We start from the raw sequence: 24,093 nt of genomic DNA, 5'->3' as shown, positions 1-24,093 counted from the left end.
CCAATCCTCCCACCCCCCTCTCAGCTCCAGTGGCAGGAGCAGGAGCATGGCCAGCTGTTGGTAGCCTGAGGGGAAGGGGGGAGTTAATCCCCCCATTGCAGGGGGGCATGGGCACTGATAGGCTCTGCTTGTGTACTCGGGCCGTGGCAGCCAGATGCCAGTAGCCTGAAGGGAAGGGAGGTGGGGTTAATACCCCCATTGCAGACTGCAGCTGGCTCCATCCCATGCTGAAGATCCCCTCAGGCAGGGCCCACACCACAGTGCCTGAGCTGAGTCCCTTGGAGGAGTAGCAAGCAGGCAATGCTGAGGCCATGGGGAGGGGGTGTGGGAGGGGAGATGTGACCTGGCTGCAAGTGCAGAAGGGAGGTGAGGGGGAGCTGGAGCTAATCACAGAGCCCGACTCACTGCTGCCTCCCATTGCAGCAGTGCGGCCTGGGTTGGGGTGGCCCCAGGGGGCAGCACCTGCTGCCTCCTGCCTCCAGCCCTGCACAGGGGTCACAGTTTGCAGGCAGACTGCAACTGGAGTGTGGCTCCCTGCCCCCTCCCTCTCCCAGGGGCGGTGGCAGAACGTACTATCTCAATGGGCAGAGGAGAGGTCCCTGTCACCCATCGCCTCACCTGCTTGTGACAGCACCGATTACCCGGGGCCAGTTGCTATCCATGGGCCAGTTGCTACCTATGCCCTTGGGCCCTGGGCCAGGCCGGACCAGGCTGCAGTGGTCCATTGCTTCCCCCCCGCTGCTGCCAATGCCCCTTGTCCACGACAGCCTGCCCTGAGTCACTATGGAAAGGCAGCGGGTGACAGGTGCCTCACCCCCAGTTGCTGCAATGGTTCGCTCTGCTGCCACTGAGACAGGGAGTGGGGCAGGGAGCAACACTCCAGCTGCAGTCCACCTGCGAACCACAAGGTTGGAGGTGGGAGGCAGTGGGCACTGACCCGCACCCCTCAGGCCACCCCTGCCTGGGTCGCGCTGCTGTAGCGAGAGGTAGCAGTGAGTCAGGCTCCATGATTAGCCCCAACTGCCCCCAACCCCTGTGCCCACACCATTTCCCCCTTCCCCTCAAGCTACCAGCGTCTGGCCACCACAGCTCCAGGTGCATGAGCAGAGCCTATTAGCGCCCACCCCACCCCCATCCCCTGCAATGGGGGAATTAAACTCCATCTTCCCCTCAGGCTACCAACATCTGGCCATGCTCCCACTCCTGCAGCTGGGGCAGCAAGCAAGTGAGTAGGCATGGGTGGTCTGGGGACCTCTGGCAGGGACTGTTTCCCTCCTCCCCCTCCAGGCACGCCCCAGCTGGGGTCTCTGAAGGCCGGGGTGGGGGTTTAAACCCCACTCCAATTATATTTAGGCCTGCCAGGATCTGGCCACGTCCGTTCCCATCTCAGTTTTTGTTCAGCCAAGTACTCGCTCTAGCACCCCCCCAACTTCTGGTCTGAGCCACTGCAGGCATGTGGCTGCTTTTCCAGAGTCTAAAGACTAACCTGCAAAGATTGAATCAATTTAGGCTAGGGTTTTTTGAATGTCTGTACCTAGCCATAGCATTCAGACCTAAGGGCTGAAAGCAAGTGTATGTGACCTGACTTAGTGATGGCAAGTAGTATACTGATGTAGAGGTCCACATCATTCAGACTTTATTTTAATTGATTTGAACTGCATCTGCAAGCAAAGAAGAACCAAATGCAGAAACTTAGCCAACGCTGTTACATCAGTGGTCTGCAACCTTTTTAGGTCAGAGATCACTTTTGGAATTTAAAAGGAACCGAAGATCTACCCCTGCTCCCCCACCATTCCCACCCAGCCAGTAAGTCTGTGGGGAGCAAGGGCTCAGCCCTCTCAGCCCAGGATTGACTTCAAGATGCTCCAGGATCCACGAGTCGATAAAGATCGACCAGTTGGTGACCACTGTGTTACATGATCAAAGTGGTTGATCCCATGCACGAGGTGGACTGCTGAATTCTATCGGGTGCTTCTGGATGGGATTCAAGGGTAACGCACACTGTAGTTCATCCCTCTGAATGAGTTAGTAGTTCATGCCTCTATAACATGCCACTCTGCCCTACCTTCTATAGTAGTCAAGTAGAGATGGCAAAAGGGTAGGCAAGTATTGCGAGGTTGCTATGTCCTGGCCTCGAGCAGCATTTGAAAACTCTCATAGAATGTTGCTGCTGTGGAATAACTTAGAATCAACAGGAAGCAGATTACTCCATTGCTTCAAAATTAGTTTGGGAAAGACAAATATACATTTTCAATGATGAAGTCACAAATTCATCCAGGCGCCTCAGTGCTATCTCTAATATGTCAGAAGTAATCTTGCTATGTAAATTGTCTTGTATTCTGTCATTTATCCATAACTTTCCAACCCTTAGAGAGTAGTAAGACCGCCCTAAAATGGAGAGAGAAAGTGACTAATCACCAATGCCCAAATATATGCTAGTTATTTGTGACGTGCCAAAATACCAGGTTCAGTCCACCCCATCGTAACTTGTTTGTTTGGAATTCAGATATTTTTGCACAGGCTTCATTTTAATATTTGATTTTGGTTGAATTTTAAAATTGATTTGTTTATACAGAAGAACATGCTGAGATAAAATATCCTGTTCACACACACATTCCCTCTGGGCAGTGGTGACAGCAGTGGCAGAAAATAACAACATATCGTAATCAAAACCATTATACAATTAAACATTATTGAGTTGTACAGAACTGTACAGCTGGAAAACTACGGCTGGCCTTGATGGACTTTGCTGAATATGTTGTGAGATTATTCTATTATTCTATGACGTTGGCTGCAGAAAAAGCAATTACCTCTGATTTCCCTAGATCGGAATAAACCATTGGCTGTTGCAAGCTTTGAATTTAAAGCCATGCTGCTAATTGTAATATGGGGCACAATTAGATCATACAAATAGGGAGTTCATTTCCCTGATGGCTTTAAATTCAGCACCATGGGGTTTCAATGTTTTGTTTTCCCCTTCAATATTCTTTTGAATTAAATGTTCTGTTTTGTCTCCTGTGAAGGATAATACTACTGTTTACAAATGAATGGAGCTGCTTCTACTGACCCTGGTGATGACCTTGCTAATTTCCATTCTTGGCCCCTGATCTCAATCATTCTCTTCCTCTTATTTCCATTGAGTTTAAATAAATACAACTCAGGGGCATGTAAATAAGCCAACTTAATTTCCATGCATGCCTTTGGGCCCTTTTCTGACCTTGCCTGGCATTTTAAGTTTGGTTTAAGTTCAGACAATTTCCCTTTCTTGTAAATGAGAATAATTTCACATCTGGGAATGAATTCTAATAATTTATAATCCTACTTGTTTTACACGTTTTTGTTTAAGTCCCTTTCCTTATATCCTCGGTTGCTCATTTTGATATTAAAGCAAACTCTTCTCAAGCTAATAATATTAAAGTTACGCCTAAAATTGACACTATGGTGCCAGACTGTAGATAGGTCTGTACATATTATTGATTTGGGGGGCTGGCCTCTAAACCAAAATTTAAAAAATATATTTGGATATATTTGGATTGAAACAAACTAAGACTTCAAGGGTTTCTTTGTTTGTTTTCTGAAATGAAAAACTGAAAAGTTATTTCACATTATATAAAAGATGCTGTTTGACACAAGCTGAAACATTTTGTTTCTGGACTTTGTAATCAAAATGAAATAGAAGACAATATTCAGAAAACTGCCAGTATGAATGCCAATGTTGTCTGCTCGTCTTTCTCCCAGTAGTTCAATAGTTAAGGGCAGTTGCTCGTGATGTGGTAGAACTAGGTTCATTTTCTTTCTCAGCCTGATGGGATTTTACTCAACACCACTCAACTTCTAGGAGAGTACCCTAATTAGTTGAATGTACTCTGCTCAGTATGTTTAAGCACAGGAAATGCTTTGAGGTGTACTTGGGTCATGTTTTTAAACTTTGTTGTGTAGCCATGGAAGCTAGAAATGTTGGTTGTTTTTATTTTTTTTAAATGAAAGTTGAGATTCCTATGTATTTGCATAACGCCAGGAGAGGGGGCGTTAAGAAAAACACAAAATGTATCAAGTTTCTTAATACAGTAGTGTGAATTGGCAATTCTGAAATTCTGTACTGTTTGACTAACGTAAAGGAACACAAGTTAATGACTCCAGGAGCTTTGGGGGTGTTTTCCCCAACTGTTTTACTCTAATGCTTTATCAGATGCCCAGTACCTTCTAGTTTCCCAGGCATTTGGGGAGAAAAGGGTGTGTGTGTGTGTGTGTGTGTGTGTGTGTGTGTGTGTCTGAATGTATACATACAGTTTTTCTAATCATGGGTTCAAAAAGGTTTATTATCAGCATGTTCCTTGAAGGGAAATACTCAATGAATATTTAAATCCATAATTATTCACTGGCAATACAATATCCTGAAACTGGTCCAAATCCTCTTTTTTAAAAACCCTATTTATAAAGGTTTGCATATATGATTATTCTTGATAGATCATAACAGCTATTAAAATGCTAGTGAATAATGTATGTGTCTAAAATTCTCATAGAATGGGTTCTACTATAAAGTTGATATTCCAGTGTTGTCACCTGTTGGAATGGGAGAGAATAGTGGTATCTCAGATGTTAATTGGCATCTTTTAAAGGCTATCACTGTAACCCTAGCCACCACAGGGTATATTACATGTTGCTTATTGGATCTTTGGCTTCCTTTTATACTCCAAAATTGTGTCACAATGGCTGTGTCTATATAAGATACTGACTGTGCAGTAGCCCATCACTACTATGCAGTAGCATCATGTAGCAGGAAGTGTGGCGCAATACTACTATGCAGCAGTCATGGGCTACTGCACAGTCCGCATCACGAAAAAGCTGTTTGGTAGCACAACTCCAATTACTACACTGTTATTTAGTACTTTTTTATACAAGTACTAAATGACTGCACAGGAGTGACTACGCAGTCAGCGTCTCATGTAGACACAGATGTAGATGTACAAAATGTTTGTTTGTTCAGGCATTGATTTTCAGAGGTATTGGGCATCCAGCTGAATTTAACGGTGGGGTGTGAGTGAGCAATGGCTATGAAAATTAAGTATTACATACTGTCTTAATGAGTTTCAGGAAACTGTTTTTTAATCTTTTCTCCATTTATAATTAAAAGGACAGAATGGCACTGCTGGAGTCCAAAGCGATCATTTAGTTTCTTCCCTCTACTAAAAAGATGCCTCACCCCTTGTTTAATACTGTTACTTCTTGTAGTCAAATTATTATTCTTCAGTTTTTGTTCTCACCTGTTTCTTATCCTCTCTGCTTAAACTGACAAGAAGGGTTTTACTTCTGGTGGCCTTTGTGATGGAGGAATAAAACAAGATATCAGGTTCTTTTATAAACTGTGGTCCCTGAACAGTTTTTATGTGACAACAATCATAAATCATTACTGACCTGCCATGCTTTAAACTTGGATACCCTAAAGAGAAAAGTTATGGGTACAACCTCAGAGTCAGGACTGCCAGGCCTCCAAATCCTGGTAGGAAGAGAAGGGCAGGAGATGGATCAGTCTGGACTGGCCCTGTCTAAATATTCTTCCCCTAAGCATCTGCTGTCTGCCACTGAGAGATGGGCGAGAGAGATGAGATCTCTCTGATCACATCTGAGTGAGATGTACTGGGCGAGATGAACCTGTGGTTAGATTCAGTGTGGCATCTCTTATATTCCATGTATCCATTCCTATTCATTATAATCCATGTCCTTGAAGGCTATTTCAAACAAAGAAAAAAAGAAATACCATCTTTTACAGTAAAAAATACTAAAGATAACACAAAAGCCATGCACCCATATCTTCAGGTATATAAACAAACTGGTGCCTATTTACTGACAAGGTCACCCAACTTTTGAGAGTTTCTTCCACCGTTACTACTTCATCAAGCCAGAATCTTCTTTATAAAGCCCTATTCCTTTAGCATTTCTCACTTTCCCTTTCTTTTAGTTATCTGACATCCATTTATTCAACATCTCTAACCTCACTGCAAATCTTTCTGCACCTTGGCTCACTGTCTTCCTATCAATCTCTTAATTGCATACACTCCTACCTCAGCTCAACTTCTCTTTTATACTTGACTCCTTGCACTCTCCCCCATTTCCATTCTGTTCTGTAGAGGTTCTTATATCATGCTGATCACGCCAGCACCTGAGCACCTTCCAATAGTGCAGTAAGCAGTGTGACTAACATCTATCAGATGTTCTCACATTCTTTCCCTAGGAAAATAATAGTGAAGTGTTCTGTTTTTATAGGGATTTGGAGGCGGGAGGGTTTATTTGTTTAATTTAAATATACGCCTTTGTTAGAAGAGGTAATTAGTCAAATAAATGTGGCTTGTAGATGAAGAAGGCAATTTAGTTTATGATGGTCCTTAATTTCTAAGAAAGTTCATTCTACAGTCGTAGCCCAGCCCCCAAGACAGTTGTTTCTTTCAAACAGATGAGATTTACCCTTGTAGAGTTCTACTGAGTGAGAGGAGCATAGCAGTCATCCACAATTTTTTGGTTGGTAACCAACCAAACCAATCATCCTAAACTTGAAGCAGTCTTTAGCTGTCCTGGGCCCAAGTCAGGGAATGCCCGAACCCAAGGAGTGAGACTGTCAACATTATTTGAAGTTATTTTGTTTAGAGAACAAAGGCCAGGTTTGATGTGATGGCAGTGAACTGTGCTCCTTAGGGGTTACACTGGGGCAATCTGTACTATTTGGAGTTTTTTAAATGCTGAAGGCTTCATGCCAAGGTATATCAACATTACCTACTGGGTATTATTATGGCAGAGCTTTGGCTCACCCTCTGCCTCTATGCTGTCAGACACCTCTAGATACTATCTAGGCACTATCTGGACCTCTTCCATTCTAAATTAATTACTGTCGACATCTTCCTGGCCAACAACAGGTCTTCTCATCCCTGACTTGCAGGCTGCAACCCAAAAAGATAATCTTCTCTCCCTTCGTTCTCCATCCCTTTCTGCCTTTTTTCCTTCTATTTTTAAATAAAATAGATAAGGAAGGAACGGGGAAGCTGACTGGAAGTTTGAACCTTCTAAGAAATTGCTTGCTTTTTCTTGATACTCAAACCAATGCTTTCTCCACTGGATAGTGTCCAAGGTAGAGATCTTGGTTGATGCTTTACAGCAGGTCCTTTCCTTTATGAGGAGGACCTTCTTCCCAGTCCTTTGTTTCCATAAGTAATGTGTTCCTTTCTATGCCAGCATTGTTTTCTTTTGGTTCTCAAAGAATTATATTGAAAAGCTTAATATATAGTTAATGCTTTGTTTTAAATTATGATATAATAATATCTAGGAAATTGAAAGATAAAGCTGTAACTTAATCATGAACTCAGACTCTTGTGCCTCGAAGTTGCAAATAGGATCCTTTTTATAAAATGGTTCCATTCAAAAAACATTTCACATAGCATGAGAGCGCAGAAAATAGTGGAAATAATAGAAATGCCAGCCTTAATAATAATTTCCTGGGACCTGAAGTAATTATACATACCAATACTGTAATATTTTTAGTATGACTCTTGGAATGTGCAGAATGAATATTCAGTTTTCCAGTGTTGCTGGTTAGATCCACCTCTTTCTTATCCTTTTTTTTATTTGCAGTGAGATTATTTTGTATATGCTGATCTGTATGCTAGTTTTAAGGCTAAATTCAGACCGAATTACATCTGCATCCTCCTATAGGCTACAGTGGAATTCCAGACCCATAACTGAGAACAGAATTCAATTTTCACCATTGCTTGCAATAAAAAAATCTTTGCTCTTTAAACAGTTTTAAATTGTATGTGTGGTTTTAGAGTCTTGTTCTCTCTCTTCTTTTCTATGGAAGTAACTTAGGAGCAATTTAGTTGAAATCACTGGAGTTACCTTGGAATTAAATAAATGTGAATAAGAGACGAATCAGGCACTAGTGATTTTTTTTCATTTTTGAAAGATTGTGTTGACTTTCTTATAAATGAAGCAGTAACTGGTATCACACCATGACTCCTCTGAAGGATATGACCTTTCCATAGCTCCTTTTTCCACATTTCATTTTTTTTCCATCAAATAATCTAAATTTTTCCTCTATCTTGAAAGTCCATTTTGTTTTGGCTTTGCAGGAGATCTTAAAAGATCACATGTGTAAAATAAAGATTGACAGATAAGCAGCCATGTATATCAAGATTTTTACTTCGTCTAGGGGCATTGGCAACATCATTAAAGAGCTTCTGTCACACACAGGAAAAGCATAAATATGTTATACTTCATCTAAATCCCATTTATTTGTCACTCTATATTTTGTACTTTGTTTTCTCTCTCATTGTTTTTGATTGTTGAGATATTTCTGTGTAAATTGAAGCTTCTCCCCTTTCTTTATCCTATTCCTAATGCCATTTCATTCAGTGATGCAGCAATTCAGAGTTTGACTTCTCAATTTACTGAGATGAAAGCAACTGTGTTTGTAGCACTGGATTTTGGTGTTACTAAATGAATCTGCTGGGAAAGAGACAGAATAGAACATAGAAAATTTCTCTGAGGAGACGCGTACCTTGGAAATTGGCAATGATGGAAAGCCAAATACAGAAAGAGTATGTGACAGCTAAGAAGAGTTGTAGTAAAATGTTTTGTACAGTTTGCCATAATGAGACAGCATCTCCTTAAACCAGAATAGTGAAACCTGATCAGAGAAAATGGATAGTTTTGCAGTTTTCATAACATAAGGCTACTGCTGATTGTGGCAGTATGGAGCATCCTCGTTGCCTCTCCTGGCCTTTGCCAGGGACTAAGGGCTGAACTACCCTCCTGCCTCTATGGCCTAATAATTATCAGAGACATTTTTAGCAATGTAACAACACCAAAGTAAGCTCCAGAGGTGACTGCCACAGTTTGCCTCAGCGAAGTCCTTCTGCTTTGGAGGTTGACCATGAGCTTATACCACTGTTTAACTGTATCATAAAATCATAGAAACATAGAAGTAGGGTCGGAAGGGACCTTGTAGATCTTCAAGTCCGACCCCCTGCCTGGGCAGGAAGAAAACTGGGCTAAAATGACCCCAGCCAGGTAGGCATCAAGCCTCTTACTGTAGTTACACCAGTACACATTTCCCATTCTAAAAGGCTTTTAAAAAGTGGCTCCTTTATATTAATCAAACAACACAAGGGATGCCTACATCATGACTGTCTATGCAAAGTGTGTCTGTTCTGTGGATGAAGAATGAAATTTGGGCATCAGGCCAGCCCATCTGGCAACTTTCCCCAGCCTTATACTCTTTAAAAAAATGTCTTAACATGTTAAAAAAAATTAGATGAAGTGTCAATGAGCCAAATTCAGTCCATGTTACGTGGGGCAAACAATACAAATACATAAATAAAAACTGGATTGTCCTAAGAAATTCTTAAGCTCCATGAATACAGAAGTGATAGTACATCATTCATCTTACAGTAAATATATGTTCACTTCATTGGTCTGCACCTTGTATAGCTGTTTATAGCCCTGCCAATCCCAACTATTAAAAACTCATGAGTCAACCCCCCCCCATATTGAAAAGTTTTGTTTTGTTTTGTTTTGTTTTGCTTAAGTATAATGCATATTGGACTTTTTAAAATTGTCCTTTTATTTGTCAACCTTTAAGTCCCAGTTGAAGCTTTTCTTCATAACCAAAACTGCAGAAATTAGATTTTTGTTGTTAAAATTGCAAGATTTGCACATAATCACATTGTTCCCAAAGCTTGGAATTTTAGAAAAACACCAAATACCCTGAGATTCCTGATGAATTCCCAAGAGTTGGTTACCAGGATTAGGATGCTGCAGAATGATCAACGTTCCGGTTTTACATCCATTTCTCACTTACTTTGGTACAGGAATAAATGGCTGCACAAGGTGCAGAAGCAAGGATGAGTTGGCCCTATTGTGTTGTGAATTTTGAAGTCCACGGAAAATACACAAAAATATCTACAGTTTTGGGGGAGGAAAGTGTGGCATTATCCAGACCTGTCATTTTGGTGGGGGGAGCAATGCATACATCTAGAGAAAAAAAATTATCACCTTGATAACGATATTTAAATTCAACCTAAAAATATTCTGGTATTTTCTCCTCACAGGTTCTGCATTATTTACCTGTCCCGAGAGATATCCGTCACAAGTTATTCACACTGCCAACTCACTAAGCTTACTATATTTATATAAATAAATACACTGACAGAGCTGTTTTCTGGAGGGAGCAGCTCTATTCCACAGCCTTTGATTTGTGTTAGCCAGCCTGACGTAATGCCAAGTGTATAGTTAAAATCTGATAGCAAATGCCTACTAAACTTACTAAATATGCATAGTAGTGCCATCTTGTGGTTAGAACTGTTTTTAGCAGCAGGTTTATGCCTCATGATATCCTGCTTGATTTCTGAAATGACTTCTGCCTTAGGATATTATTCAAAATCCTACAATTATGCCAGACCATAAAACAGTGCTTTTCCTCTGAAACACCCGTGTACCAAAATGTGAGCTGCTGTTTTGTTAGCTTTGTCTGTCCAAATGGCTTTTAAATTTGCGGTTTGATTTCTTTCTTTAAAGTCCACTTAATGCAGTGTCTGTCACAAAAAGTGGTAGCTCTACTGAAAAGGAGCTTCCTTACTCAGAACTCCAGTTATTTGATGCATCTCCTTCACCAGCCACCTAGCCTTCAGTCTAACTTTTATATCATATATTGGTTTATATAACCTTGAAAGACAACGGTTTTAATTACTCAAGAAATTTACTCAAGTCTGTAATCTCACTGAATGAAACGCATGTCATATACTTCAGATCTGTTTTAAAGAAAGTGAGAGAACCAGTGTATATCGCAAGCATGTACGTAACATGTTTTGTCTCTTGAATTCCAAGAGAGGATTCCCTTGCACTGCATTTTTACATATAATGTTTTTGAAATTCAGTGAAAACCAAAATGTTTGATTTGTGTGAAGGTGTGACCCTGCAATCCTTGAACACTCAAAGTTGCCACTTTCCATTAGAAAAAAAAAAGTGTTACAACTTTGAAGAAGGGGCATTTTCAACTCCTTAGCCAAGTAACTTGATTGGTCATCTGTTTACTCTACAGACTTTCAACCATTTTATTGCATGTCAGTTAGGTGACTATTAGAGATCAAATTCACTGACTCCATTATAACCAGTATTAAGGGAAATACAGTGCTCCTTGCTTATTTTATACAGTTTTTGCTTGATTTGGTATTTTGCATCTGTGGTTTACTAGTGGTTGGGCTGTTTCCATTTTTTTTTTTAAGTGATAATTTCCCTAGGCTTTGGTTAATAAGAAAGCAACACCAACTTCACCAAATCTAAAACTGTCTAGCATATCGCCTCTTTTTCCTCTTCTGGGAGGGTCCAGTAAAGGCCTCTCCTATCCACACACATCTCTTCAGGTATCAAGTAAGTTTGAATGAGATAAATCCTCATTTTGAAGAAGCAACGGCAGGGGAAGGAGCAATTTTTACTATAAAGTAGACACGGTGTAAGCCAGCATCCAAGAGAAGAAATTACTCTCATAATGGGGCCTATTCTTTTTTAATTCTCCATAGGTATGGGAAGGTACAAGGGTTGGGGGGAGGAGGGGGATTAAAACAGCATATTTCAGTGCATCAGTAGCTTAATGTTGCTTCCTCTGAACTTAATAATAGCCACAGCCTGAAATGATAAATGTTTCCTGCAGGCTAAGTTTGTTTATGGTGCTACAGTGATCAAAACTATAAAATCTGTTATAATAACTTTTAGCCTATGCCAGGCAAAATAAGGAGGATATAAATGTTTGGTTGGGAAGAAGGGTATCTGGATCTGGGGTGAAATATCAAAGATTTGGATAATTTAGTTAAAACATCTCCTATTTTAGTTGCTTATCTGCATGGAGTCTTTGAAGCATTTGAAAAAATACTAAGTGACTCAATTCTAAAAAGCTTTTCTAATTATTTTTCTGGTTTAATAACAGAAGTACTCTTTCTTACTGTAGAGTGCCACAATTAGAATAGCTAGTCTACATTTATTGTAACTTCCTATTAAGAATGCTCCCACACTACATGGAACAAATGTAACTCTAGTAGTCGGAAGAGGGAAAGCTGTGCTATTGAGAAAGAAGCCAAATTTAACAACCGTGTGCCTCGGTGGCTCCTTAGCATCCTAAGACAGCCCAGATAGAACATACTAGATCAAGACTATTTGATCCAAAACTGTTGAGGCCACTAGGAGCCTCTCCTTTGACTTCAGTGCACTTTGAATCAAGCCGTTTATAATTTCTGCTGGTCTCTATCTTACTTGCTTCAATGTCTACTGAAATGAATGTGTTAGTACTGACTCCTTCCTAATAAAATGTTAAGGATTGTATGCGTCTTAAGAGTATGATAAATTTGAATTTAATTTGAATTTAATATAAACACCCTTGCACAGGGCTGTGATTGTCACTAGTTGAGACTTAAATACTTTTTCCAGTTACTCTCAGTTGTCAATATATTGTCAATATATCAGCCTCTTCCCTGTTTCCATACTTCTGTATCTGACTGACATGTGTCCCTTTGGCATGAGTTGACTGCAGTATTTTAATTCCTGTAAATAGTGCCCTAAGTATTTTCTTTAAAACTTGGATATCAGGATACTGGCATGGTTTAGTGTCAGTGCACTATATAGTTCCTAATATTTTTATCAAAGATTATACTCCGTCTACGAGTATAAAAAAAAATATGAAAAAATTATTTAAATTGAAGAAATTAGGAAGACAAACCCAAATAAAATGGCAGGAAAGTATAATGAAATAGGTTTTCAATATCTGACTACATATTCACAACCTAGATGTCAACCACACTCCCTTTCTTTGCAGCTACACATAAGGAACAGCCTAAAACCTTCTTTTGTCTTAGCATGGTGTCACAGTATGTAAAGGTTGCAAACAGTTGCCCTTAGCATATTGGTAAGTATACTGGAAAACACTGAACAAGAACTTACTGCTTACATGTTGCATCTGATTTAATTCAAAGACCATCCTGGCTACAAGCACATGTGGTTAAGGTGGAAAATGCACCTAGTTGTGTGCTGCATTATACAGCTGGTAATGGGAAAGATAGAGCCTTGTTACACAATAATTTGGAGTGGCTCCTGTAGCTCTTAACACCTGTATTGTCCACACATTAACACCTTGACCCTGGTTTTAAGCACTCATTACAGTATATGCCTCAAAGTTATGCCACTCCAGAGCAGGATTATCTCTGATCCATGCTACCCAGCTTGTTTTACACTAAGGTATAGCCACTCTAGGTTACACCATTGTATAGACACCCTCTCCCCATGCCCACCTCCCCTGCTGGCCTGGATCAGGCCCACTTTCCCCCCACAACCCTCCCCAGCACCCCAGATCCCTGTTCACTGCCCCTCTGCCTGGCTCCCTCCCCCCTCCCTCTGGCCCCAGTTTACTTGTGGCTGCCTGCACTGTCTGTCCGGGGGGAGCAGACAGGGAAGAGTTAACCTGTCTGCCTAGCCACTGCTCTTTTCAGGGCTGAGTCTACCCAGGGAGCAGCAATGGTGGTGGCCGAGCAGACAGGTTAAACCTTCCCTGCCTGATGCCTTGGGATAGTCAGCCAGGCAGCTACAAGTAGGTGGGGTTGGGGAGGAAGGCAGGGGGGAACCCCAAAGGGCAGCAGTCCTCCAGGCCCCTGATGGCTGGTAGTGTGACTGCTCCAAACCCAAACTAGCACTAACACAGATCTACTTTTGTGCAGCTCACCTTATAAATCAGGGGCAGGCAAAATGCGGCATCTGGCCCGCCAGGCACTTTCATCCAGCCTGTGGCACCCCACTCAATGAATTGTGCTCTGTCCAGCCCTTCCACCTGTGAGGGTGGGAGCGAGGTGCCCATGCATATGTACACCCCCAAACATACCCTATTGCACCTTGGTCCCACCCTCTTGGGCAGAAGGGCCCAGCCCAGTCAGCAACAGCTTCTGGGCAGGGCTTCTGCTGCAGCTGCCCCATGGGAACCTGCTTGGCTTCTCCAATATCCAGCTCACTCCGGGCAGCAGGTAGGGAAGCATTGGGGCTGGGGCTAGAGGAGGGAGGGGACTGAGTTGCAGCTGGGCAGAAGTGTGGAGCACAGCATGGAGCCTACACCGAGGTGGGCAGTGGGAGCACAGAGCTTGACTGGGTACGGTGTGGGTGTGACAGAGGGTGGGTGTGTAGCAGCAGCAGGCAGTGGGTGCTCAGGGCACTCATGCCCAGCAGAGGCACTGGTACCTGGTGGGGCATGGCTCTGGTCAGCATTTCCCCCAAGGGTCAAAGAGCATAGCCTGCCTGGCCACCTCTATCATGGAGGCCATGTACCTGCAGCTCTGACAGTCACACCAGGGAAAGCACTACACTGGTGCTGACTGCCTTCCCAGGTCTGCAGACTCTGCCAGGAGTGGAAGGAGCCCTCCCCCCTGCAGGGTCTAGTGCAGGGCTTCCCCTGGTATGAGTACAGGAGCTGCAGGCACATGGTGTGGAGCCCCTGTGATAGAGGTGGCTAGGCAGGATGAACTTCTCAACCCCCCCTCCCCCCCAACTTGCAGCATGAGCCAGGGCCGCACCCTACCAGGCACGAGTGCCCTGAGCCCACCCACCTGTGGCTGCTGCTGGCAGCAAGAACCGTGCGCTATGTGTGGGGTCCCCACATACCCCACCCTCCTTCACACCCCACAAACCTCACACACCCACATCCTGCCCCCATAACCTCCCACATATACAGACACCCCAACATACCCTATGGCCCCCACGCACAGCCACACTGCTTTACAAACCCCCTCACATCCCCCTACACCCCACCATACACTCCCACACACCTCCACACCCTACTATACACACACCCCCAACTCCAAGCACACCCCATACCCCCCAAGTGAGACTTTATTTTTGAGTTATTATTGAATCCCTTCTATATACAGTGCACAAACACAAATCATGCCAAGTATTTTTTGTAATAAAATTAAAATATGTTATGGTAGGTGTTTGACTTCTAGTGTATGATTTCTTTGTTTTCTGGTTCTAAGGTGGCAACCTCCCTTCCCCCCCCCCCCCCCGAAACACACACACCTCCCAAAAGGAGTATTTCCAGGGGGCAAGGGGAAGGACTTCAAGTGGCAAAGGTTAGAGGGCAGGACTTCAGGTCCCAAGATGGCACCGGGGGTAGGGCACTTGTTAAGGGGCGAGGCTACCCATGTGGCCCTTGACAGCTCACCAAAAGCTGTTAAATGGCTCTCCAGCCAAAATAATTGCCTGCCTCTGGTGTAAAGCATAACAGGATCCATAGTCACATAGCAAACACGTCTCTTCTGTGGACCGCCCTTATGGCACTGATAATGATGAATGGCTCCAGTGGTTTGATTTGTGATAGGGTCTATAGATTTTCATCTGAAAAGAAGAATCGTCTAACGTATTTTATAATATTTAGCAGACTTATGAAATGGGATTCTTTCACTTTTAATGAAACGCACATGAAATATCTGACATACATTCAAGCCCCACTGATTTCAAACAGAACCATTTAAAAGCTTAAACTTAAGCACATTTTTACTTCTTTGATAAAATGAGATTTCAGTTAAATATTTATAGATTTGTTAGCAGCTTAAATTTAAAAATTACTTTGAAAGCTTTCCCCTTCCCCCCATATCTAAAGCAAAGGGGAAAATTTCAGTAAAACTTCTGTTTTAACAATCTGCCATCCATATTTAGTTTTGATTTAGTTAAAACTACTGTATGCTAAGTCCATTTGAATTGATTGTTAAAATCAGTTCACTTGCTATTCCTGATGAAAAATATTCCCATGTCTCTGGATAGATTTACTAATAAATAAATAAAACATCATATGGACTTCATGATTCCTTGGGGTGAAAAAAAAATGGGAAAAGATGATGACTTCAGAGTGAACAAATCAATTTAGTGTTCAAAAGAGATAAACACCCTGTTTCCAAGGGTTTTTCTAATTTATTACTATTTTAGTTACGTGGATGGATTTTGGTTTAATTTATTTTTACTTCTTTGGCAAAGTCTTTCCTTGATGGGTGCTACTTGAAGTAATTTTTATCCTTCCAGATTAGTGATGTATCTAAGATTATCTATTCTTCAGCACACTGGGGTTCTAAATAAATTATATGATGAAAAGATCTCTTCATTTCTGTCTGTATAAATAAAATTAAACTTATTTATTTTGAGGTGAACAAGAGTCACTTCAGTTCATCTATTCCCTTGTAAAGTGGCTATTAAATATCAAAAAGAAAATGGCAAGTACTAAGTATCCAAATAATTCAAAATACAAAGATTTCCCAGTAATTAGACCAAAAAAAAGTAGACCAAAACCTATGAAACTTGTGTAATTAATTAAAAGATATGACACTGCAGTTTCCCTGTGCATTCTTTGCAGTTCTGGTATAACTGCTATAGCTGTTAGAGAAATTTAACTTGACGATAAATTCATAAAATGATGGAAATATAACTTGTTTAGCTTCTTCAAATTAATTGATATTTTTATATCAAAGAAGCCTTCAGAGGACTAAAAGAGATTGAAAGGATGAGCTATACAATGATAGAGGTATCCATGTACAATTTACTTTGAGTGAAGCATATTCTCTTTTCAGACAGTCACCATTCTTTGGTTGTTAAATATCTTGTAACATCCAACCATTTATGAGAGTTATTCGTAAATACAACTGCTGCAAAGAATTAAGCTCTTAAATTCTATCACCTCTTACATTATATGGTACTATCTGAATATTAAGATTCGATATAAATTAATTTTTCCTCCTATAAGGGGAATAGAATTTGATCATGTAGTTTTTTTCTCTTTAAATCCTAAAACCTAAATATTCAAGATAGGCCACTGTCCTTTTGCTTAATATATTGTTGTTATTATTATCATCTGGCTAGTTTATATAATGGATGAGGTAAAGTTCTAGTCCTGTATACAAGAGCTAGGTTCTATTGCTGTTACTCTTTATTATTAGAGTATTTGCACTGGGACATGGTGGGTTTTTTTATTACTCACCCAAAACCCTGGGTCCTATGCTACTATCCTACACTTAGGCAAGTAGCCTCATTATCTTTAGTGTGCCTGTTGGCATGAATAAAGGTTGGGAAAAAAATGTTCCCCTTACACTGTTGTGACAAGGTCTGGGGTATGGATCAGGAACAAGTATTTTATTATTTGAAATGTACAAGAAGCAAGGGTGTTTTTTCTGTGATTGTTTCATTGGACTGCCTGTCTAGTTGGCAGTGATGCTGAGCAAGCTTTCAGGCATAAAACTCTGAAGAGGAGCACTTTCTGCCAGAAAGTTTGTCCCACATCTCTCCCAACAATACAGCTCGTCCAATAAACAGTATCACCAAAAAACCCAAAAAACCTCTTCCCTCTCTGACATTTCCTGATCTGTGATGGCTATACCAACACCCCAACCTACCACCCTGTTTGAAATGTAATTTGTAGTGTATTTACTTGTAATTCTCTGGGATTCAGCCAGTGCCTTCCTTCAAAATGTATGGGTTACTGGAATCAGTATGGCATGAAGATAAACAGAATTTCTGTTAGCTACTGTGGCATAGAAGTGAAAATAGTCATCATATGGCTGTCCCTTTGCTTATTCCTGCCCTGGAGAAGCGAATTTTTTGTTTTGTTGTTTTGAGTGTTGTTTACAGTCCGCATTTCTTATTGTTCAGAAAGCCTGCTGGTACATGGAACTCTCTGATGGTGTTTAAATACTTAATCTTATGAAGTTAAAATAAGATAGTAGTTTTCAGAGATGATCTTGTAGCACTGATGTTTAAGTTAGTCATTGACTAGAAAATGGCATAACAGAAAATCCAAGGATGACATAATTTGGCCACTGATGGTAGATTCGACAAATGAGGGATGATCTGGTTCACCAATGTGTAGGCTTTTCAGTGTGTTGGCTGGTTTTTGTGAAAGGTCTCTGGAAAATGCATGGTCCATATGCTTTGTATAAAACAATGTACTTTCCAAATGCTAGGTAAAGTTTCCTCCTGAATACCTAATGATCTTTCCAGAATATAGAAAATACATTGATGGATTTCTATTGTTTATATATTCTTTTAGGCACATGCAGCTCGTTCATGCATGAAATCAAGTGAGGTCTGCCTTTTCCGAGGAAAGTGTGGTGGCCATAAACCCAGAGGAAAACACATATAGAAAAGCAGACTTATTTCCCATTTGATTACTTAACTAGTGCAGATGTTAGATCTAGAACAACTCCTATGCATCGCTGAGCTCTGGTTATACATGCTTCTAGTTTTTATGGTAGTGCTCAAAGCATCAATGAATATTAAGGTCTTATTAGGTTAGGTAGTGTACAGACAGGAAATGGGAGACCATCACTGCCTTCAGAGTAGCTGTTCTTAAACAGTGGAGCATTAAAAGCTAACTTGAACATGAAATTGCAAAACAAGAAATTCTCCACAGATTGGTTTACGTTAAGTATGGTCTTAACAGAGACTCCAGATTTTTATCCCACTACATGTACTAGCTTTTATAACCCCTGTGTCCTTCAGTGGGTTAACTGCTTTGTTTATCACTTTTGATCTCATTCCACCTTCACTTCTCTCAGCTGTACCCTCCCCTGTCCTTTTTTCCACCTCTCCATATCCTTTGTATGTAAATTACATTTTTCCTTTCTATTTTTAGTGCCTCTGCTCTCTGCAAGTCTAGTGTTCGTAACAACTAACAAAGTAGGCTGTCACCTATGTAAACTTATGCTTCTCATAATAAATTAATCTCTAAGGTGCTGTGTTGTCCCACCTTCTCTCTGACTTCAGTCTCACGGGGCTAACTACCTATACCAAGAAAATTGAGGTGGACCAGGAATCTATTTGGTCAGTAGAGTCAGTATTAATTCCTTGGTGCAAAACCAGGCCCTTTTTACCCAGTTATGCCAAGTTCTGATAGTTATTCCTAAATTATTGAAGGTCATAGTAGATTCTTGTTGAAGAGAACAAATGGCCCTTCTTAACACTGAAGCACAGGATTGAATGGCTTAGTTTAGGACTGGGAGAACAAGGTTCTAGTCTCAACTCTTTGAACAAGTCACCTAGTTAATGTTTTCAGAAGTGTACCATGTTCTAGAGTCTGCAATATTTGAGTAGACACCTTTGAAAATGCTTATTTTAGCATCCCTGGGCTACAATTTCTTTGTGTAAAATAGGGGAAATAATACTTTTCAATCCCAGTAAAGCACCTGGAGGCCCATAGATAAACATCAAAACATAATTGTGGAATAGGATGTTTGTTGAGACAGCTTCAAACTGAACCAAAATATTTCTAAAAACATACACAAATAAATATTTATAGTACAAATGCATGACATTTTCCAAGGAGAGGGTTTTTTGGCAATAAAATAAGTCATTGTATCTTTTGACATAAAGTTTTTTCTTAGCTTTGTGGTATGTTCTGTGACATACTGGGGAACACAAGAGGTATGGGAGACTTTCAGATTCAACATTAGCATTATCCTCTCTTTTAAATGTGTTAAGGTGCTGCTAATTAGTCACAGGTCTACTAGCCTTTGAACATCTCCCTTCCTAGTAATTGAATACAAATACTGGTCATAGAACCATAGAAGTAGGGTCGGAAGGGACCTTGTAGATCTTCAAGTCCAACCTCCTGCCTGGGCAGGAGGGAAACTGGGCTCAAGTGACCCCAGCCAGGTAGGCATCGAGCCGCTTCTTAAAGACCCCCAGGGTAGGAGCCAGCACCACTTCCCTTGGAAGTTGGTTCCAGATCCTAGCTGCCCTGACTGTGAAGTATTTCCTATGGATGTCTAATCTAAACCTACTGTCCAACAACTTGTGGCCGTTATTCCTTGTTATCCCGGGGGGGCGCTATGGGAAACAAGGTCTCCCCCAAACCCTTCTGGTTCCCCCTAGTGAGTTTATAGATGGTCACAAGGTCCCCCCTCAGCTTTCTCTTGTGAAGGCTGAACAGGTTCAGGTCCCGTAGCCTCTCATTGTAGGGTCTGCCCTGCTGTCCCCGGATCATGCGGGTGGCCCTCCTCTGGACCCTCTCAATGTTGTCCACATCCCTCTTGAAGTGGGATGCCCAGAACTGGACACAGTACTCCAGCTGCACCCTAACCAGTGTCGCGTAGAGGGGGAGGATCACCTCCTTGGCCCTACTCAAAATGCACCTGTGGATGCACGATAGGGTCCAGTTAGCCCTGCCGACCGTGACCTCGCATTGTCGGCCCATGTCCATCTTGGAGTCAATGATGACTCCGAGATCCCTTTCTGCCTCTGTGCTCTCAAGAAGGGAGTTTCCCGTCTTATAAGTGTGCCGCTGGTTACTATTGCCCAAGTGCAGCACCCTGCACTTGTCCGTATTGAAACGCATCCTGTTTTTGTCAGCCCACCCTTGCAACCTATCCAGGTCTTTCTGCAGTCTTTCCCTCCCTACTAGCATGCCCACCTCACCCCAAATTTTGGTATCATCAGCAAATTTGAACAGGTTGCTTTTCACCCTGTCGTCCAAATCGCTGATAAAGAAATTGAACAGTGCAGGCCCAAGGACCGAGCCTGGGGGACTCCGCTGCCCACTTCCCCCAGGTCGATTGGTATATTACTACATAATGAATAATACTTTGGGAAAAGGAAAAATCCATGAAAAGTATTCCCCCAGCACCTAAAATAGGAGGCCCAGCCCACACAAAAAATAACGTTCTAAGCCTCACTTTAGCCTCTTTCCCTCTTCTCAGGTATTGTCCCCATTCCTTATACATCTAATATTTTGGCACTAGCATGCACTACTCAAAGCTAAATTGCTTGAGTGGAAGGAATTCCTGAAACCCAACTGGTTGAATTACTGGAGAAGAACTTGCTTGGTCCAGCCATTTAGTCTGAACTACCCCGAGAACTAGACCATCATTCCATAGACTAGGTATGTAGAACTACACCATGGAACTATGCTGAAGCTACATGCTTGGGTTTGCTGTCTTTTGATTACATTTACCTTCCAATTAAGGTGATGCAACCTGAATTAAGCCCATTATCCCCATCATTCAGCAGCCTGTTACCTGCCCTTCCATGAGTCAGCAAAAAGTACTTATTGATTCATCTCTCCTTGACCCTGAGCCAGCCTAACTTCTGCTACTTTCTATGTTCCCCAATCTGTCTCTGAATACTGGGTTAATTATTTAGATTTACTTTATTCCCAGAGATGTGCTGTCTGTTTAAAGACACTTTCATTTGAGGTTATGTAGCTTCCTTTAAACCCTGTTTGCCTTATTGTTGTGAGTTTCTGGAAGTCAAGAGGGTTTGCTAGCACTAGGAAATCTATGGAAAATGAATTTGAGCTCTACTCCAACACTTCTAATGGAGTAACACCCCTCCTCCAATTGGAGAATAGGTAATGGGAGCAGAAAAAATAATGAACGTCTAACTGTGTCCTCTATCTAGTTGGGTGCAGGAGGACCCTTCAACTACACTGCTGAAGGTGTCCAAGGTTGCCTATAAAGGTTTCCTTTTAAAACAGAGACCTAAGATTTCAAATTGCACCAAGCATGGAACTGTATCATGCAGCCTTTCCCAGAAAAGTACATGCATCCAATATATAAAATGGGTTCTGCTGCTGTTAACCCACTGAGAGGGAAATATAATGTAATAAAATGTAAAGTAGGCTAGTATATTCAGTTTCACTTATCCACCCAGTACCATTATGCATTTCGTAAAAGCCAGAAAGTTTGAATAGAAACATTGTTTCAGAGACTAGCTGTGAACTTGCTGTGGTCGTTTTTTATGCTGGCACTTGAGATGCTGTCAACATACTGGTGTCTGACACGTGATTAATTGTGATTGGAAGAACTGAAACAATATTTCTGTATCTATAACAATAGACTTCATTTTCTATGTGCAGATATATCATGACATGTTGTATGATGGGTACAACAAAATTCTCAGGTTGCGATATAAGATATATGTTACCACTATAATAAAAAAAAACCTGTATTATGACCACGTAGTTTTACTGAATGTGATTTATGAAATAGAAGCAGTTCAGTAGGGATGTTATTCAGGTTTAGGAAAAACACCCAAATAATTCAGATAAATGTAGATTTTTCAGCTGGAGCAATTTTCTTCCATTTGGAATGATCTATCAGTTTTAGACTGGAAATTTTGATTTGTAGTGATCCGGTAATATTGCCACAGTAAAATTAAGATGCATAGGGGCTTTCATTTTTCCTTTTAAGCTACTTCCTTTTAAGCTAAAATTCAGTTTGGGCAGGAACTTAAAAAGGAAGAAAAGATTTTACAAAACATTTCACAAGTGTATTTAAAAGAATGAAATATATGTTAATCATTACTACAGTACTTTTGTTTCAAAATTGTAACTAGTGTGCCAGACTCAGTATAATACATTCTGCTTTTATGAAACACTCTCATTCTGACATACACTGATGAGTAGGATTTTTCAAAGTGTGTAAGTTTGAAAGTCATTGCTAGTTGCATGTAGCTTTCTTAGGAACTTTTGAAAATTAGACCTACTACATAAATTAAATAAGAAAATTTCCAAGCTGTTAGTCATATAGATGTGTTTCAGGATGAAAATTAGGAACATGCTTAAGTCACATCCATTTAAAGAAACTTAAGCATCTAATGAAGTGTTTTCATGAATACAAAATGCTTTCGTGAATTATAGCCATATTCACAACTACTGTTGATCTCTCATGACCGGATCTCTCTCATTAATATCGGTTTGCTTATTATTTGTTATCAGCATATTTAGGCTTTTCCCTTCCCCCACCCCCACTGTTCTCCTGAGTAGTTTAAACACTACGATGGGGAAAATACAGTAGATGTATTAATATATAAAAATACCATCTGACCTGAGTGGACTTTGTCAACCTACTGTAGCACAGTTGATTTATTTTTTCAATGACTTATGGGGAATATTGTTTATATTTGATGGCTGTTCTCCAATTGTGCATAGTGCATCTGGTGGACATTTGGAACGTTATAGAAGCCTTGCGAGAAAATGCATTGAATAACCTGGACCCAAGCTTAGAACTGAATGTGGCTCGTCTGGAAGCCGTGCTTTCAACTATTTTCTACCAGCTCAACAAACGGATGCCAACCACTCACCAGATCAATGTGGAGCAATCCATCAGCTTACTGCTTAACTTCCTGCTAGCAGCCTTTGATCCGTAAGTTTCCCTTTATCATCCATATAAGCTTCTCTATGTATTATGATCAATTTTTGCCTCTTTCTCATGCAGCTCAGAAAAACAGATGAGCTAACTCAAATTCCTGCTCAAAATAATGGATGATTAACTGGTGCTCAGTAAGTCTAGGGAAACTAGAATAAAGGATCTTGGTTCTGTTCTCAATTATAATCAGTTGAATCCAGAATAACTCTGATGTCATCAACAAGGTTATTCCTAACTCACTCTAGGAGTTTATATAGGAATGGGACTATTCCTAAAATATTGTCACTTCCCTTCTTAACTTGCATTGTTATATATTGGCATGTCAGAGACCTGAACCCTTTGCTATGTTTCTATGGTAGTGACATGGGTTAGTAATTCCTTATTTTGAGAGAACTCATTTTGCTTCAAGTTCTTGCAGCTATGAGCATTTTTTTCCTGGCTTGTGCCTATTTCCTGGCTCTAATACAGCCTGTTACGAGACCATGGCAAATATAGGATAAAGATCTAGAAGTGGCAATAAAATTCCTGTTCATTACTGCCCAGACCATTTATTGCCATAACTAAGTGTAAGAAGGGTGAGCTCAAGATGGAGATTGATTCCTATTTTAATATTAGAGATGCAAGTGTACTGTGTCTGCTGTGTACATATATTATGTTTATTGGATCCACAAACATCAGCATGTTAGTGCTGTTCTTAAAAGCATCTGAATAGCTTGAAATCTCAAAACAGAATAATTGAGAACAGCCTTTTAGTTTGACAGAAGCAAATTACCTATTACCTTTTTACTGTTTGTATTCTGAAAATGCACAAGCTGAAAATATTGTTTGAGAAGCATTAAAATGTCTCCCTCCCCCTTACCCCTCATCCCATACTCACACAAGATGGACTTGGTGC

At 41.0% G+C, this 24,093-nt stretch overlaps 1 protein-coding gene across 21 annotated transcripts in view; it reads left to right on the top strand.

Annotated features, from left to right (window-relative positions):
* DTNA (dystrobrevin alpha) overlaps nucleotides 1–24,093 on the top strand; it is a 395,888-nt gene that overhangs the window by 246,034 nt on the left and 125,761 nt on the right. For 20 of the 21 annotated variants that reach the window (XM_059724115.1, XM_059724128.1, XM_059724116.1 and 17 more), the window contains one exon: nucleotides 22,982–23,195. The exons of the other annotated variant lie outside the window; for it this stretch is intronic. In XM_059724115.1, the coding sequence (XP_059580098.1) occupies nucleotides 22,982–23,195 (214 nt within the window). The remainder of the gene's footprint in view (nucleotides 1–22,981; nucleotides 23,196–24,093) is intronic. 21 annotated transcript variants of the gene reach the window in all.

This window comes from Alligator mississippiensis, chromosome 3 (genome assembly GCF_030867095.1).
Source record: "Alligator mississippiensis isolate rAllMis1 chromosome 3, rAllMis1, whole genome shotgun sequence".
Classification (NCBI taxonomy): Eukaryota; Metazoa; Chordata; order Crocodylia; family Alligatoridae; genus Alligator; species Alligator mississippiensis.
The sequence above is the reverse complement of the archived record's forward strand: the minus strand, read 5'-3'. Positions and strand labels throughout refer to the sequence as shown.